This window comes from Phyllostomus hastatus, unplaced genomic scaffold (genome assembly GCF_019186645.2).
Source record: "Phyllostomus hastatus isolate PE091 unplaced genomic scaffold, TTU_PhHast_1.1 phas_scaffold_93, whole genome shotgun sequence".
In the NCBI taxonomy this organism is placed as follows: domain Eukaryota; kingdom Metazoa; phylum Chordata; class Mammalia; order Chiroptera; family Phyllostomidae; genus Phyllostomus; species Phyllostomus hastatus.
Window position 1 is genome coordinate 3,704,335 of NW_025334042.1, and position 16,987 is coordinate 3,721,321.

Genomic DNA, 16,987 nt, shown 5'->3' on the forward strand with positions numbered 1-16,987 from the left:
CTTTAAAAGTCATTCAATTCTATCTGGAAATCTAGAAGGCCAGTCTCTCAAAAAGTCAGAGGTCTGGCCACACAGAGGCCTGCATCTTTGTCTGGCAGCCGTGAGCGGGAAGCAAGGACCAGCCCTCTGACGAAGAAGACTGATGCTCTCCCAGAGCCACTGCAGGCCCCACCAGCCCCAACTCAGGGCCGTGCTACCCCAACCTCGTGGCTTTTCACTGCTCTTCCTCTTTCGGTAGGGAAATATTTGCCAGTTCCCATATCTCTATCAAAAGTAGGAGGTAAGAGATATGCTGAAAGGCTATATGTCTTTGGAAATATAAGAAAAAACTTAATAGTGGCAGCAAAGAATATTCTTGCATACCTACTATGACATCAATGTGTATCTGTCAAATACAACTTGAGATCCCATTTTTTCTTCCTCAAGTAGATTTGCTCATTTAGGCTACCTGACTAGCCCTCGTAGGTAAGGGAGTTCGTTAAACCAACTCTTTCTTACCCTCGGCTCCTTAAAAATAGGCTAAGATAAGTCACATGAATTTGACAGATCTGGCTCTTCAGCATCTTAAAGGTAGCTGTCAATATTATACCTTTACTCTCATATTGCATATTTTGAGAAGAACCTCTCTGAGACCATTGCATCTATTAAATGTTTTTCTGGTTTTGTACATATCATAATTGTTTAGCCTGAGCTTCTAATTGCTGACTCAAACTGGGTCTGACCACAACCATAGCAATTAGTCAAAGCCGTAATCCCAAACACAATAATAAATGTATGCCTTTTACTATTATTAATATTTCTAGGAAATTAACACTGAACTAAAATGAGTCAGCAAACTATAGCATCAGGCCAAATCTGGCCCACCACCAGCTTTTTGTAAATAAAGTTTTATTAGACCACAGCCATATTCATTCATTTACATATCATCTGTGGCTGCTTTTGCATCATAGTCACTGAGCTGAGTAGTTGTGATGAATACCTCATGAGCTGTAAGGCTACAATACATACTATTTAGCCGACCCCTGAATGAGAAGAATAAAATACTAGTATTTGGATGGTTAACAAGCCAAAAATACACTCTTCAAAAAAACACAACATGGGAAAAGATAAAGTCACCATGCCGTATCCAGAATGTCTGCCTTAAAATTCATAATTGATGAGGCTAGAGTTTTCTCTGCCTTACAAATGGACATAAGAAGAACAGTTTTTTAAGCTGAAAATAAACTGACCGTGGCTAGTTTCTGCACGTCTTCATCTGATGCTCCCAGAGATGCCAGGCCTATTTCCTGGGAAAACTGAGCAAATTTAGGATCTGCAAGCAGTGGAACATGTCCCAGGAGCTCGTGACACGTGTCTCTGACAAGAAAAACATCACAAAGAAATGTTACACTAGAAGTTTTAAACTACCACTGGTAGAACAAGACTTAAAATCCTTAATGTAAACTTGTTACTCTAATTATTGTTGATTTAATCAATTCTAAGACTTTTCATCACATTTTAACAACTCTGAAATACAGATGTACCTTATAATCAGTGGCATCTTAAATTATGATATGTAACATTTTAATAAAATAATAGCAACTACTATTTTCAAGTGCTTACTTTATACCAAGCACATGATAAGTGTTTTATCACATACATTATCTCTTTTTAATCCTCAAAAGACACTTATAGGATTAAAGTAACTTACTAGTACAAGATCCTGTATATCAGGGGTGAGCAAACTACAACCACAGACTGAATCTGGCCCACTGCCTGTTTTTGTAAATAAAGTTCTGTTAGAACACAGCCATACCCATTCATTTCTGTATTGTCTGGGGCCTCTTTTGACTATAACAGCAGAGTTGAGTAGTTGTAAGTGAGATCATATGGCCCACAAAGCCTAAGATATTTCCTAGCTGGCTCTATATAGAAAAATTTTCTGACTCTTGCTATAGATAGTGATAAAAAATTTGACTCCAGCTTTTCATGATTCCTAAACTCTTGCTCTTAACCCTTCAGTTAAAATGCATTTCATGTTATCCATTGCTAGCCACCAGGAAACAGCAGAAGATTGCATCATTATCCAAGCAGCCTTTCCCACAGACAAGTTATCTGCCTACAACACAAGCAATCCCTTGACCCTCCTAGTCTTCTGCTTTGGTTAGCCAGAACTAGATAACAACACAAGCTTAGAGCCTCGCTCATCTGCCTGAGTTTCCATTTGGGCCAGATGACAGGCAAAGGCAGTACGTGTCACAATTTAGCGAGGCAGATGACTTACTGAGTCATTTCCATGAATCACAAACTGTTCCCTGACACCAAGCTCTCTTGGAATGATGTACCCTATGACTCTCTGGGAATGGATCAAGAGGCAGCAATATTTTTTCTTTACAAAAACCAATTAGCCAGGCAGTAATTGAAAGATGTTTCCTGATTTTACCTGGCTTCTCTGAAGTGTATCACATCAAACAGGTGCTATAATATAAATGCCAGGTGCTACCATCATTATTACAAGTATAAAGTAGGTTGGATGGTCATGTGGTTGAAGCAAGTGAATGGTGGTCAAAGGCACAAGACAGATGCCACCATAAAACAGATGGCATTACTCAATCAAAAAATCTTGTCCTACAACTAATACCACTTCCCCAACATCGGCCAGCCACTTCACAGACACATCAAGTTGAAAGAGTGGCCAAATGAGATACGTGAACGTGATACTAAAAGAAACTCCAAATTCATTCCCTGTCAACTGTGTGCTAATAGCTTCCTTCTTGCACATAAACTGAATTTGTAAAGGATGATATGTGCTGCTGTTGTTGTTTTTGTTCCCAATCATAATGCTTAAGGCAAAGAATGAGACTCAGTGATTAGGGGAACTTAAAAGATATCCAAGCTCCTCATTGTACACATGAAGAAATTAAAGACAGCAATTTTTAAAAAAGCTAACATATACTGCACTGTTATTGTGTGCAGGGTACTGTACTAAATGTTTTCATATCACATCATTATTTTAATCTTTGCTTACAAAGAATTCTTACTATTCCCAGCTGACAAATGGGAAGCTAACAGTCAGTAAATTTAAGCATCCTTTCCAAGGCCCCTCTGTTAATAAGAGATAGAGACAAGGTTTGAAATCAGATTTATCTATTATTTTCACTTGTACTGCTCTAATGTTTTAGCATGTATTTTTGGTGGGCCTTAGGTTGTGAGGAAGAGAGTTCAACCAAGTTAGTTAGCAAAGTAAAATGTAGTCAGTATGTCCGAAGTCTCTTTCATGGCCATTCAGTGGTCTTCAACCCTCCATATTACTTGAGGAGCCTTTTTAAAAATATCAGTGGGTGGGTTCTACCTAACGCCAATTCAGTCTGACTTTTTGGGATAGACCTGGGCATCTGTATTTTTCAAAAAGCTCTGTGGGTGATGATACAATACAGCTACAATGGAGACCCAGTTCACAACTAATGATGCTAGGAGCTCTGCTAGCCTTGTTTAAGCAACTAGTACTTGAAGCTGAAGCTGAATGTGATTATGCAATTTTGAGCAGCTCAAGTTTAATTCCACTGGAACCATATCATTAATACTGAAGAAAGATGAAAGGAGGTGATAGAAATGTCACTAGGTAGCTAATTTTTCCTCCATCTGCATTCAATTCTGTTGCAAATCTAATACTTCCATACTAGGAGTGGACCCTACAGACTCACTCGTTTGATCAGTTTTTTTAAAAGGTCATGCACTCTGCACCCCTGCTGGAATTAGGATCAAGTGGCCCACCATGGATAAATCTGAATACCCCCACTGTAGCCTATGATGTAAATACTAAAGCACCCCACTGATTCAGGCAAAAAATGTGACAACAATAATTCCAAAATTAGACAAGATGTCAAACACTAGGGAAATACTGAAGATGACATTGGGTCATGGTATAAGTAAGCAAGGTGAACAGAAACAAAAACAACTTTTGTGGCTAACAAATATTAAGTGCTTGCTATCGGTCGGACTCAGTGCTGAGTGCTTCATAATGTGAGAATAGGGAAGGTCATGGCTACTGTGCTGGTAAATTCTTGGTGCAATACTGGATTTACTGTTGAGCTTGTTAAACATTTGGGGAAGGCTGCTGCAGAAAAAGTCTTCTATCTGCCTAGGTCCTGATGGAATCTAAAGGTTAGAAAGGAAAGTGAAAAGCTGGCAATTGAAAAGAGGAAGGGAAATACAGGAGATCCAAAGACATTAAGGAGTTAATTCTCTGTGGTAGAAAAAGAGCTGTCACCTAGATTTTAAGTTAAAGTACCATTATCAGAAACCTATACCAATTTAAGAATCCTTGATAGTATTATAATGACAAGGTAATCCAACTATACATCGAAAAAGAAAAGAAGAATTATAAATTTGAAAGAAAAAAATCATACAACCTAGCAGCTTAAATTATATTGTTTCATTAAGAATGAAAGCCTAGCCTTGGCCACCAAGGTGGCTTATTTGGTTGGAGTGTTGTCCCATGCACCAAAAGATCATGGGTTTGATCCCAGATCAGGCTCTCTCTCTCTTTCTCTGTCAAACTCCCCACCCCCGCCCTTCCTCTCTAAAAAATAAAATAAAAACATATCGTCTGGTGAGGATTAAAACAAAAGAATGAGAATGAAACCCTGAAGCAAGATGGTCTAACAGAAGCATGAATGGCATGTGAGGGGGTGCCCTTTGCCCCATTATAAGTAGAAATGGTCACTCTGTATTTCATGAGTCTGTGCCCACTTCTCAGCTCTGTCTCCCTGCAGAGAACCCAAGGAAGAATTGCTGCAGAGACTCCTGAGCAAGTGCAGAAGCACTGCATACAGCAACTCACTTCTCCTTGAGCCATGGCTTGAAGCACCTAATATTTCAAGACCAGAAAGAAGGTTACTATCTTTTATGACATTAGTGGAGCATGCTCGGAAACACCAGATGGTTCTCCACCCCAGTGTCTTCTACTAATGCACTGGTAGTAGACAAAGGAAACTGAAATAGAAAGATCTTTAACATTATTAATAGAAGTGATTAATTAATTTTGAAAAGTTGACACTTTCTTGAGTTTCCTTCAGGCTGGAGGACTTAGAAGCTGGGTTGACTACAACTCTCTAGGGCTAAAAGAGGTTCCAGACTACGGGGAGCCCAGGCAAGAAGACTAAGCCTTCTCTCCAACTTTTGTATCAATTAAGTTCTGTTGGGCTGACAGCATGCCATTTTGCCTTATTTTACAAAGTGCAAAAGTTATTATGTCCAGCAGTTAGAGCAGTTCCCCTGCATTGGTTATGGCATCCACAACTGGACCTGAGCACCTACTTATGCACAGGTTTCCGATGAAATTCCACAGCTATCGTCTTATCTCACCAGACCTCTCTTAAAAGATTCGACTATTTGGCTATAATTGCACCTGTCAGCACATGCTGCCTCCAATCTCTACATCAGCAAACTTTTCTCTTTTTAACTCACATTCCTTTGATGCATTTTCACCTGAATAATGCTTTTCAGAGCCCTTTCACAAAAGCACTCTGTTCACTAGAAATGTAAGACCTTTCAAAGCCGTTAACACTGTAAAACATCATGTCTCCTTGTGGGGGGAAAAAAAGAAGAGTGAATGAAAAGCTCAAGCTGATATCAGGCACTAAACTGTGGCTGCTCTGAATTGGAATCTTCTCTGACATGCACTGTTAGAAGGACTCTAAAAGGCCTGCTGAAATGGGCCTACAAAGGGCCTGGGCAACAAGCCTCCAGGGAATTCTTAAATCATTCCAAGAAAGTCGCCATCATTTTGCTGCACGGAGGAACAAGGATCCTGGTAGTTAAATTCAAATTCAAAATGAGTCCAGCATTTTTTCCCCCTCTTATCAGTTTTCAAAGCTGACTGCTTGTGTTACATGTTGGACAACTCATTTTTATTCCCGCTGTGAATTAAAGCCTTTAAGAAGCAGTGAGTGAGCATCCAACATTTGCTCCCCATCCCAAATCAGCGCATCTGTCTTTTAAACCATATTTCTGTAGGTTTTGTTTGTTCTAAATGACACAGAAGCCAACACTTTAGCTAAATCACAAAGCAAAGGAAAGGAAGATGAGTGGGCGTGGTGGAGCATTTGCATTGATGAAAAGAAGCAGGAGGATGAGCTGGAAGCCAAAATAGGGCTTTTTTTCCGCTGTCATACAACATTTGGTGGGTTAGTGCAAGTCATCTGGGATAACACACCAGGATGTGTTGAAAAGAGGGTGACTAGGTTTGTCTTCCCTGCACTAAGGAGATGATACAAGGAATTAATTTAGTAATGAGGCGATTTTTTTTTTCAGTGCTCACTTTGGAGCTGTATGCAGAGTTTCTGCAGTTTAGATTGAAAATAGCTTTCTGTATAATCCAGCCCATATTATAGGCAGCTCTTGTGATCATTCCCTCCTATATCCCTGTCACAGGGTAAATAAACACATCTGTGGCCCTCTTTTTACAAAGCTGAGGACCTGCATAGGGCCCAGGAGAAAGTCTTATTTTACTTTTTTTTCCCTTAGGAATCGTAAGGAAGGCCACTGATGTCATTCTTCAGCACTACTATTCTTTTGAGACTGCAGAAAATACTATAGTTATCTTTTGTGAAATTTAGTTCAAGAAGCATTCACTATGTGCCTATTGTGAACCAGGTACTCTGATAGAAAGTGAGGCTTAAAAGTAAATAAGGCATAATTTTAGTACAGCTTTTAGCAAGTCACCTATGGTTCCATAAAAGTGCTAACAGCAAGTCCTAAATTTCCTGAGCAGTGAAAAAGAAAACTTCCAGTTCTTGCAGGTACCACAAACAAACAGATGAAAACAAACAAACCAACAAAAACACCTGCTAGGGAAACTGTCAGTACGTCTCTGGTTCCCTACCATTCCAGAGTCTCAAATAGCTCTTGTTTCTTAGAGAAATAAGAGATTTTTATCTCTTTCCCTACCCCTCCTAAATTTCACTAACTATTCAGTGGGCAATACAACATAATGGTTAAAAGCTTATACTCTGGATTCAGACCTAAGTCCATTCTCACATTCCTCCAAAGGCAAATTTCTCAGAGCAGCACTGTGCAATAGGACTTTCTGCTGAGATGGAAATCTACTATATCTGCATTGTCCTCTATGGAAGCCACTTGGTAAGGGTGGCTACTGAGCACTTGGAATGTGGCTAGCACTACTGAAGAACTACATCTATAGTTTAATTTTAAGTAGAAAGTTTAAATGGCCACATCTCTACCGTAGTGGACAGCATAGATGTATCATTTTCTTAGCTATAAAATGGAGATTATAGGGGGTCTCTATGTCATAGAGCTCCTAAACAATGTAGTAAGATAATGCATTAAACATAAGTTCCCAACAAGTTATGTATTATTCATTATATTACATTAAATTATACTTACACCTAAGGCTATTGCACGATAAGTTTTGCCCTTTGGGAAGACATGTTAGTACCTAAACAAGAAGCAGTAAGCTTCTCGGGACAGAGGTCATGTCATGTTCATCTTTGGGTGCCCAGTTATTATGAAGGCCTGGCACCTACGAGACATTCCATGACCGCTTTTTGAACTCAACTGAACAAAGTGGGGATGATGGGGCTCTATTGCTTCACGTAGAGGTAAAGTGAATCTAAGTATCATTTTCCTGATTTCCAGTGTAGGACTTTGGACTAGATCTTCGTTTTGCTATTTCCTAGTGGTGTGACCACAGGGAAAATACCTGATTTCTTTGAACCTTGAAATTGCCACCTATAAAATGGTGACGATCCTGCCTACCTCACGGAGCTGAGTGGTGTCATGCTAGACGGGCACGCATGTGTGGAAGGTGTCAGGTCCCTCTTTCCTTCTCTACAGTGGTGGCTGCTGTGCCTGCCCATGGGTGTACTTGCCTACATGGTAGTGAAGGGTATGGACAGTGGGTGGCACCTCTTCCTTGCCCCCCAAAAAATCAATCATTTTGAATTTCTTCTGAACTTGCAATTTAAAAATGCAAATATTCCTGAAAACTTCTCCCAGGTCAATTTCAGTCTTCCATGCCTGAAGATATTTAACACTAACTCTCTGACACTGATAGAACATGAACTATGATTTAGGAATGGATGCTCATACTGGATTGCAGGCACCACAAAAGGAAAGCACACCTTGGGAATCTGGAACAGTGCCAAAAGGCAATCTTGCTTTTCATCTGCCAAAAAATTAAAATTTTAAAAATTAAATATAGAATATGTTTTGTCCTAAGCTGCTACCAGTAACTGCCAACAAGAACAAAAATAGGATTCCAGCAGGCACATGGGGCACAAGTTTAGTTTGAAAATGCACAGGGTTTTTAAAAACATACAAGGTTGTTTGTTTTGTTTTTACAGAATGTCTGTTGTTAGAGTGCTTGGAGCACTTGAGACAGAAGTCTCGGTAAAAAGTCTTCAGGGTTATTTTTGCTTTTAGGCACTTTGCAGAACTAGACGCAATATTATGATTGAAAACTTGGGAGTCCAGGCCTAGGAATGTGGCCTTGTAACTAAGGAGACGCTGGAATTTTATGAGGCACATCAGCCTCCACATGAATCTAAAGGTGCCAAGTGGAGTGGAGTCTTTGGTATTTATATAAAGCCGTTTTCTCTTCAAAGATCAAAGCCTTATTTCATCATCCCTCACACAGGGAGGTTAAGTGGATTGCCACCAGTCACACTGAGAGCCGTAGAGGGGCCTGGATTTGGAGGCTTGGTATCCAAAGGTCCTTCTGCCTGAGGACAGGGACCCAGCAGCCTCCTCTGTGCATGACTGCATGCTGGTGAGGCACCCACCCTGTGAAGATCAAAGGAGAGGAGGGGCTTCTAACAAGCTGGTAGTTGGACTGGACGACTCAATAGGCACACACAGTACTTAGGGTTCTGTCAAGGCAGGGCCACCAAACTGAAGTGAGAAAGTATCGTTTTACTACCTTATATAAAATTTGTAATTAGAAAACCAAGAAAGAAGCTATTCAGCTTCAGCATACATATGTTTTGAGTTTTTCTGTTTAGTACTACTACTTCCCATAAAATAGTGGTTATTCCCACAGATGCTGGCACTACTTCCTGACTTCAAATGCTCAACTCCCTCAATTACTAGCTGTGTGACCTTGGGCAAGTTGCTTAATCATTCTGTGCCTTGATTTCTTCATCCATAAATAATAATATTATCCACAATAATAATGGTAAGAATTCAAAGCATTGTTGTGGGTACTGAGTTCATCCACATACAACACTTAAAATAGTTCCTGGCACATAATAGTTGATATATACATGTTTGTTATTAGTAGTAAATATATATATATATTATGTGAGATATCTCATATTACATATATAACTGCTGCTGTTGTTGAAATTATCTGTGTTGGAAGATGGAAGGGATGACAATATTTTCAGGTCTTAGAGCCTTTAACATCTTAACTGGCCCTGGTTGTAGCCTCAACCAAACTGAGGGGGAAAGTGGCTGCTATGCTGGGGTTGTGAGGTCTGGGTTAAAGTGCAGGAAACAGAGGCCAGATGGGATCGGCTTTCAGAGAACATGCCATTTTCTGAGAATCGCTGCAATAATGCTGCTTGCAATCCTGAACAGCAAAAAATGGAAATAGCACTGTGGAGGGAGCCAGTTGGCTGGGCAGGAAGCTTGGCATGGCGCAGGTGTCCTACAGGAAGGAGCAAGTTTAAGCTGAACAGAGCTCATAGGCATGAAGGTTAAAGTCTACAAAGCTCTGGCTTATCCTCCCGGCTCCACAGAAAGACCTTGCCCAGACTTGACATCAGCCAGGCCTGACACTAAAATCACCCACGAGAGCCAGGGCTTGAGTCGAACCGTGCACAGACCCAGAGTCCCACAGATGTCAGCAATCGGGAACGTTGGGAAAGGAAAGCTTCTACTCTTCCTCTCGTTACAGATCCAGTGAGAGGCGTCTCTTCAATCGAGGGAGGAGCAGCTAACCCTTCTCACAAGTCTGAAAGCCTGCGTCTTTACCTGCTGACATTATTACTTAGCAAATGAGGACTAACAGCTTCACCACAAGAAAAGGAAGTAAATGACTCTGCTGCCAGTTTTAGAGAGGGTAATGTTCTAACAGGCAAGGGCTCAGCATAAAATTCACTTATTTTATTTAAAAGAGACAAAAAATATTGCCAGAAATAATTCATTTTTATGTTTCTTATAAAATTGAAACACAGTAGCAATTATAAGAAAAAATCACCTGACTGCCAAACCTTTGTTAAACCTTAAAACAGTTATATTTTAAAATAACATTAATTGCTTCTAAAATGCTAGCTGTGGCAAAAAAAAATATTTTCCTTAATGCTAAGGCATTTAGTTGTATTATGGCAATAAATGTGGACATATTAGTCACTAGTGTCATGAGTTATTTCCTGATGGTGAACATTTGCTCTTTGATTTGAGAGTGACACGCCCACACCAGGTGGGCTGACCAACCAGCCATCCCAGTGCAGTCCTCGGTCGGGAACTCCTCGGCAGGATAAGTTTATACCCTATGGAGCCAAGTATATTTTGGTTACTAGTATGTTAAGTACAACATCTAGAAAAGAAAATGGAATGAATATTTTTAAATGTTTTCATTAAAGCATTTGTAAAAGGGATTTATGATGCAAAATTGCCCTATTACTTTGGCAACAGGTCTTCTGGAGAGATAGATATTGTACTGATTCGACTTCAAAGAATATATGTTTATATTTAAAATTCCCAGTAGCTTCTCCCTGAACAATGGACAAGGATTAGGGAGTTGTGTTATGGATGATATTTCAACAGTGCCCCAGGCAATGGTTTATGTTCCTGTGAGCATCGGTAAAGAATCACCAGGCATCTGGCCACCTCTGGTCTCCAACCAGAAATCTAAATGGGGGGTGGGGGGGAGGGGTTGACCTATATTGAAGCAAATAAGACTGGAGTGTCCTAGTCATACCTTCTTGTCCTACCATCCTTCATTTCTGAGACCTCAATGAGTGTACAGCTTTGAAGGAAAGCATAAAATTTGTCTCTAGGAGAATATGGTTTTGTTAAAATGTGTTTCTAATTAAAGAGCTCTGCATTTCTAAGATACCACTGACCATCTACAGATATCATTGTCAATAGTATACCCAAGTACATGTGCTCACAAACATTCAACGTCCACTCTGCACACAAAGGACTAGAGACCACAGATCCCCTGGGAGGAAGTGCCCAGGAAAGCAAAGCCAAATGAACTAAAGCAAGGCTAGGGGGAGTAGGATAAATACATCTGAAATTCAAAGCACCCTCTGAAAACCAAAAGCCTGATGTTAGAGACCAGACCAGGCCAAATCAGACCAGGGAGTAAAGGAAAGATGCCTATCTCCAACTTGCCTCTCCTCCCAGTGTGCCCAAGACTTCCCTAACCTGAATCATCAAAAAGCTTCTGCAGACAAATGCAGAAAAGTTCCTCCTCTCTGATCCACTCCCATCCCCGGGGGGAGGGGTGGGGGGGAGGGGGGGGAGTGCCCACCCACCTCAGACACGGAAAACACACCCATCCACCTGACAGTCCCAGTGCTAGTGCTTGTCAGAAGCTGCCAGTCTCATAGAATTACTTCTTTCTCTTTTTAAAAATGTATTTATTCAAAATTTTATTCATTCATTTTTTTAAAGTTTAATTTTTTAAAGAATTTAAAAATCTTTATTGTATTTTTTCAATTACCATTTAGTCCCCTTTATAAACCCCTCCCCCCAGCAATCACCACACTGTTGTCCATGTGAATTATTTCTTAATGTAATATTTTAAATAGTTTAAATATAACTTAGAACATGTCATTAAGTGGTGTTACTTTTACAGATAAGGCAATGAGCTTTCTTGTCTTTTTGGTGGGATAATATTCAGGATTATTTACCCAAAGGAGAAAAAAGAATGTACATTTTTTAGCACCATACAGGATGCAAGTGGGTCTCTCTTTTTTTCTTCCCCTCCCTTCCTCTCTTCTTTTCTTTCTCTCACTTTAATAAGGGGCGGTGGGGACAACCTTCACATTGCCTTTTGCCACTCTTCTTTAGCTTCACAATGAATAACCACTTTTTTATTCTGAAATTATCTTTATCCCAGAAACAAAATAGGTGAGGAAAACAGGTTGATCCTTCCTGGGTGTGATTTGAAGAGAAGTCTATTCTTCCGATAGTGGACCAAGTGACCTGTCCTCATAGCTTCAAATGGTACTTAAATTTCCATCATTAAAAGTTCATAATTTTGCCCTGTCCAGGTGGCTCAGTTGGTTGGAGCATCATCCTGTACACCAAAATGTTGCATGCTTAATCAATCCTCAGTCAGGCCACATACCTACGTTGGGAACACCTTATCCATAGAGGGACGTCCAGCATCAGTCCCTAAAATTCGAGTAGAGCCACTGGAACGAGTGGAGGACACTCACAGCCTAGGGCTGCATCTCTTCAGGAAGAGGCCCTGCTGCAGCACGGTGCGTGCCCGGGACTCCCCGTGCTCCCTCACTCCACGGATCTCCGGATCTCCAGTTGGGTCTGGAAGTTTGAGTCTATCTCACACCTGGTACCTCCCGGTGATGGTGCTGTTCATGGTTTCAGCCCACTTTGGACTCAGTTTTTACTCGTTTTTGTGTTGCCTTTGCCAACTGGCCTTGAGTTAATGAGAGAGACTGATACATGAACAAGTAATTACCACGTAGTGCTGTAAGTGCCAAAATATTAACAGATGTAAGGCAAAGTAGTACAGGAACATCAAACTCTGCCTAGAAAAGTCTTCACAGAGAAGGGTGAGACTGAGCTTTAATCCTGGATAATTAAAAGATTTTACCAGAGCCATTCCAGGCAGAATGAACCACCCCTGCAAGAGATGGAGATGTGACTCAGCAGGCTCATGGGGGTGGTGAGAAGTTCAGCGTGGCTAGATTGTAAGGTTTTGGAAGGGGCAGAAATAGAAACAGAAGGCGTGGTTTGATGAGATTAGACTTTTTTCTTTACATTAACAAGGAACCAACAGAAGTTAAACAAGGGAATGCTGTACTCAGATTGGTGTTTTAGAAGGAAAACAAAGTCTGCAGATAGCTTCTAAGAGGAAGCAGCCCAATAATTAGCAGACAGAGAAGCAATGGTAATGTGACCTGTCAGATTTCTTCTTCTAGAACAGTGGCTCTCACAGGGGACATTTGGCAATATCTGAAAACATTTTCGTTTGTCATATCTAACAGGAGTGAAAGGATGTGCTTGGCATCTAATGAGTAGAGGCCAGGGATGCCACCAGACATCCTACAGGACAGCTCCCCAGAACAAAGAATTACCTGGCCCAGAATATCAAAGTGATGGTGTTGAAAAACCCTTTCCTAGCCCTGGCTGGCGTAGCTCAGTGGATTGAGTGCTGACTGCGAACCAGGCATCACAGGTTCGACTCCCAGTCAGGGCACATGCCTATGTTGCAGGCCATGACCCCCAGCAACCGCGCATTGATGTCTCTTTCTCTCTCTCTCTGCCTTCCATCTCTAAAAAATAAATAAATAAAATCTTAAAAAAAATGTTCAAAAAAGAAAAAAGAAAACCCCTTTCCTAAGAGAAGATGAGGAGGCCAGGGGATGCAATATGACACAGCCCACAGTGGACTTCCCAGAGAGGCAAAAAGGAACCAGGAGATTATGGAGCTTCTCAAACTTTTGTTCTGCCACTACCCACATGCTGGGTGAATTTCACACACACGTGCAACTTGGAACTCTGCATCTTTCACTCTCATTCCACTGAGTGAGAGGGATGTTATTATTGGAATGACCTTGAATTTGACCCAACTGAGTGTTTAAAGAAAATCATTTACAAATTCCAATACTCAAGTAGTGACGAAATTGCCTGTGATCACAGCTGATCAAGGCATGCAGCTACACAACAAAACAGTGCCAAATCACAGCTTCGGGCACTGCTCAAGGGGGGAAAGAGCAAGAGTATCTCCCCACTTCCAGCAGCACCGGCACCTTTCAGTCCAGGATGCAGAAAAGCACCCCCTCCCACCAAGGTAGCCAGGAGTCACTGACTCTCCAGGACTTTCTCTGTAGTCCTCCAGGCCAGAAAACTTTCCTCAGGAAACCAGTCCAATCTGCTATCATTTTTTAAAATTCAAGTCCCATTATCTGGCCAAGCTGAGAGAATCTGGAGTCTTTAAATTGTAAAATGCAAGAACAAGCCAAAGACATGTTTAAAACCCAATGTGTGTTGAAAGCTGTGACATCAAAATACGTTCTACCCAGACTGAAAAGAAAAATAAAATTCTTTTTCTCAGATAATGTCTTCTTGCTGCTTTCATTCCCATTTCTACCTTCATCTTCAGGGACCAACTTTGTCCCATTAGCGCCACCTCCCCTGCAACAGCTCAGCAATGGAAGCCAGTTACTTAGAAGCAGGTCAGAGCACTAAAAACAGTGGCCAAGTGGAACTTCACAAATTGAAGAATCTGCCCTCTTATTGGTTTTCAATTGAGGAAATGGGATTTCATTACAAAGATGATGGCTGCGGAAGTGCTCTGGCAGGGAACGGCACTCCCTGTATAGTGTCCCATAGACTCAGACTGCACAGCCAGGGAGGAACTTAGGACTTTTCAACACATAAGGATTAGAGGGATCTTTCCTGAGGGTTTTGTCTGTATAGGGTGTTTCTGGAAGGATGCACTGGAAACAGGTAGCAGCAGCTGCCTCCAGGGAGGGAGAAGTAGGCATCAAGGGGACAGAGGAGAGAAAGGAAGTCAGTACTCACAGTATATACCCTTTCGTAGCTTTGCATTCTGAACCATGCACATGAGTTCCTTCTTCATAAAATAATAATATTTTTTAAGAATGGTATCAAACCCACCAATAGTAAAACAGCCTGTAAAAAAAGCCCTAAGTCAGTGAATCCCAAGTTTCCATCCTTTGCCTTAGTCTCCTCCTGTCTGTGTCAGTAGGAGTCAGGAGAGGAAAATGCTGAAGTCTATGGTGAGAGATTTGATTTATCTCAATACTTCTGAATTCAACCCTTATTTCCTAAAACCAGAGGCTTCTCCATCTGAAGGTCCCAGCCGTGGGTGCCACAAAGACAACACGCCTGATTCCTGATCCTCCTCTCTCTGTTCTTTTCCTCTTCCCTCCACATAGGATCCTCCTCCAGGATTCTCAGTCACTGTTAGAAATAGCTGCCAAGTCAGCCCCCCAATCTAAAAACCTCAGCACCACCTTAGGGACCCTCCCCTCTCCTCACCCGCATGTTTTTCACACAGGTGCCCTCTTGTCCTCTCCCACTGACCTGTCCTAGTTCAACACCTTATAAACTACATTCCTTCAGTACAATGTGAGTTCCCTGTCTGCTTTTCCATCCAGTCCACCCTCCACACTTCCCTGGCCTCCACCCACATCATCTTTCTCGAAGAAGATGATCTGATCATCCCTGAGAACCCTGGATATCTCCCTACTGCCTACAGAATTCAGCACAAAGGACCTAGTTTGACAAATGATCATTTACACCAAGGACTGAAAAAACATTTCATCAATAATACATAACCTATGCTCTGGCCACTCTGGTGCAGTGAGCCCCAATCATTTTTGCCCCCTACTTGCCTCCACAACCTTGCACTTACTATTTCCTTGACTTGAAATTGTTCCCTTCCCTCCACACCCCTGCCTTACCCCAAAAAGAATTTCCTGCCTCCTTTCCAGACCTCCACTCAGTTATACCTCCTGTGAAAAGCCTTTGGGGACTGTTCTCTCCTCTCCACTCCTCCAGACTTTGTACACAGCCCCATTATAGTCCTACCACAGTCCTTTACAATTATTTATGTTTCTATCTTCCCTGCCAGAATGTGAGCTGCTTTAAAAAACACCTGCTATATTTTATTCATATTTGAATCCACTGCATCTCCCTGCTAGCATTGCACATAAATGTTTGCTGAATGAATTGACTGAAAGTACTTTGGTAAAAATGTAACACATTATCCCAAAATTTTATAGACCTCTGTGGCTAAAATCTCATTTCTTTGCCCTTTCTCTCTGCGCACCCATTTGCACGCTATCACAGGTCTCAGGAGGGCCAGGTATTCAAAGGGAACTAACAAAGTGCCTACTATTTGTAAACAGGGCCATTTGCAAACCCTCTGGACTGGATTTAGAGATTGCCTTTCTAACTCTGACAACACTCCTTTGAGCCCTAACTCCACACTAAGAAGCATTTCTTTTCCAAATGTCTTGAGTCCTATAAGTAACCTTTGTTTACCCTAAAAACACTTTCAGGGAAGCTGAAAAGGGCTAAAAAAAACAATGCAGTGACTCTGCAGGGACCCACCTGATCAGTGAGCCTCATGCCCACCGAAAAGGAGGAGGGGGACTTGGGAGGCTCAGCTGCAATCTCTGCCCATCAGCTACTTAACTGCTTAAACCTCCTAGGGCTCTCTGCTCCCAGGGAAGTCCCTGGCAGCCCATTAATCACAAGATTGTTTAAGTAAAGCAGTATCCTAAGCAAAGTGATAGCCCCAGTGGCCTGAAGAACAGATGTCTTTTGGATTCCTGGATCCAGTTCCAACAAATCCACAAACAAGAAGCAGTTCTCAGAAACCAGCTGGGTATCCTATGATTTAACTCAATTCTGACACTACTAACCATGGAGGGCAAAGATTCTGCAGGTTAAGGGTGCAGTCCTACAAGTCCTCCCCAGTCACAAGTCCAGGTTGTCACCTGTGCTTTGGACCTACTGGCTATAGATTAGAGGTACCAACAAGCACGGTCTTGGATCTCAGACACCAGTCATAAGTCCAGATTGTTCCCTACGCTTCTGACTGACCAGCTATAAATCAGAAGTTTCCATGACCCCCTCCTCAGGTTTGATTAATTTGCTAGAGTAGCTCATGACTCAGAGAAACATTTTACTTACCAGATTACTGGTTTATTAGAAAAGGATACAATATGGGATACAGATGAACCTCCTGTTGAAGAGATGTGTAGGACAATGTATATGGGAAGGATGAAGAGCTTCCCAGCTCTATGAACAC

At 41.5% G+C, this 16,987-nt stretch overlaps 1 protein-coding gene across 2 annotated transcripts in view; it reads right to left on the reverse strand.

Moving 5' to 3' along the window:
- Positions 1 to 16,987, reverse strand: part of TPH2 (tryptophan hydroxylase 2) — a 95,336-nt gene that overhangs the window by 36,032 nt on the left and 42,317 nt on the right. For both annotated transcript variants that reach the window (XM_045829494.1, XM_045829495.1), the window contains exon 8: positions 1,230 to 1,356. In XM_045829494.1, coding sequence (XP_045685450.1) covers positions 1,230 to 1,356 — 127 coding nt within the window. The remainder of the gene's footprint in view (positions 1 to 1,229; positions 1,357 to 16,987) is intronic.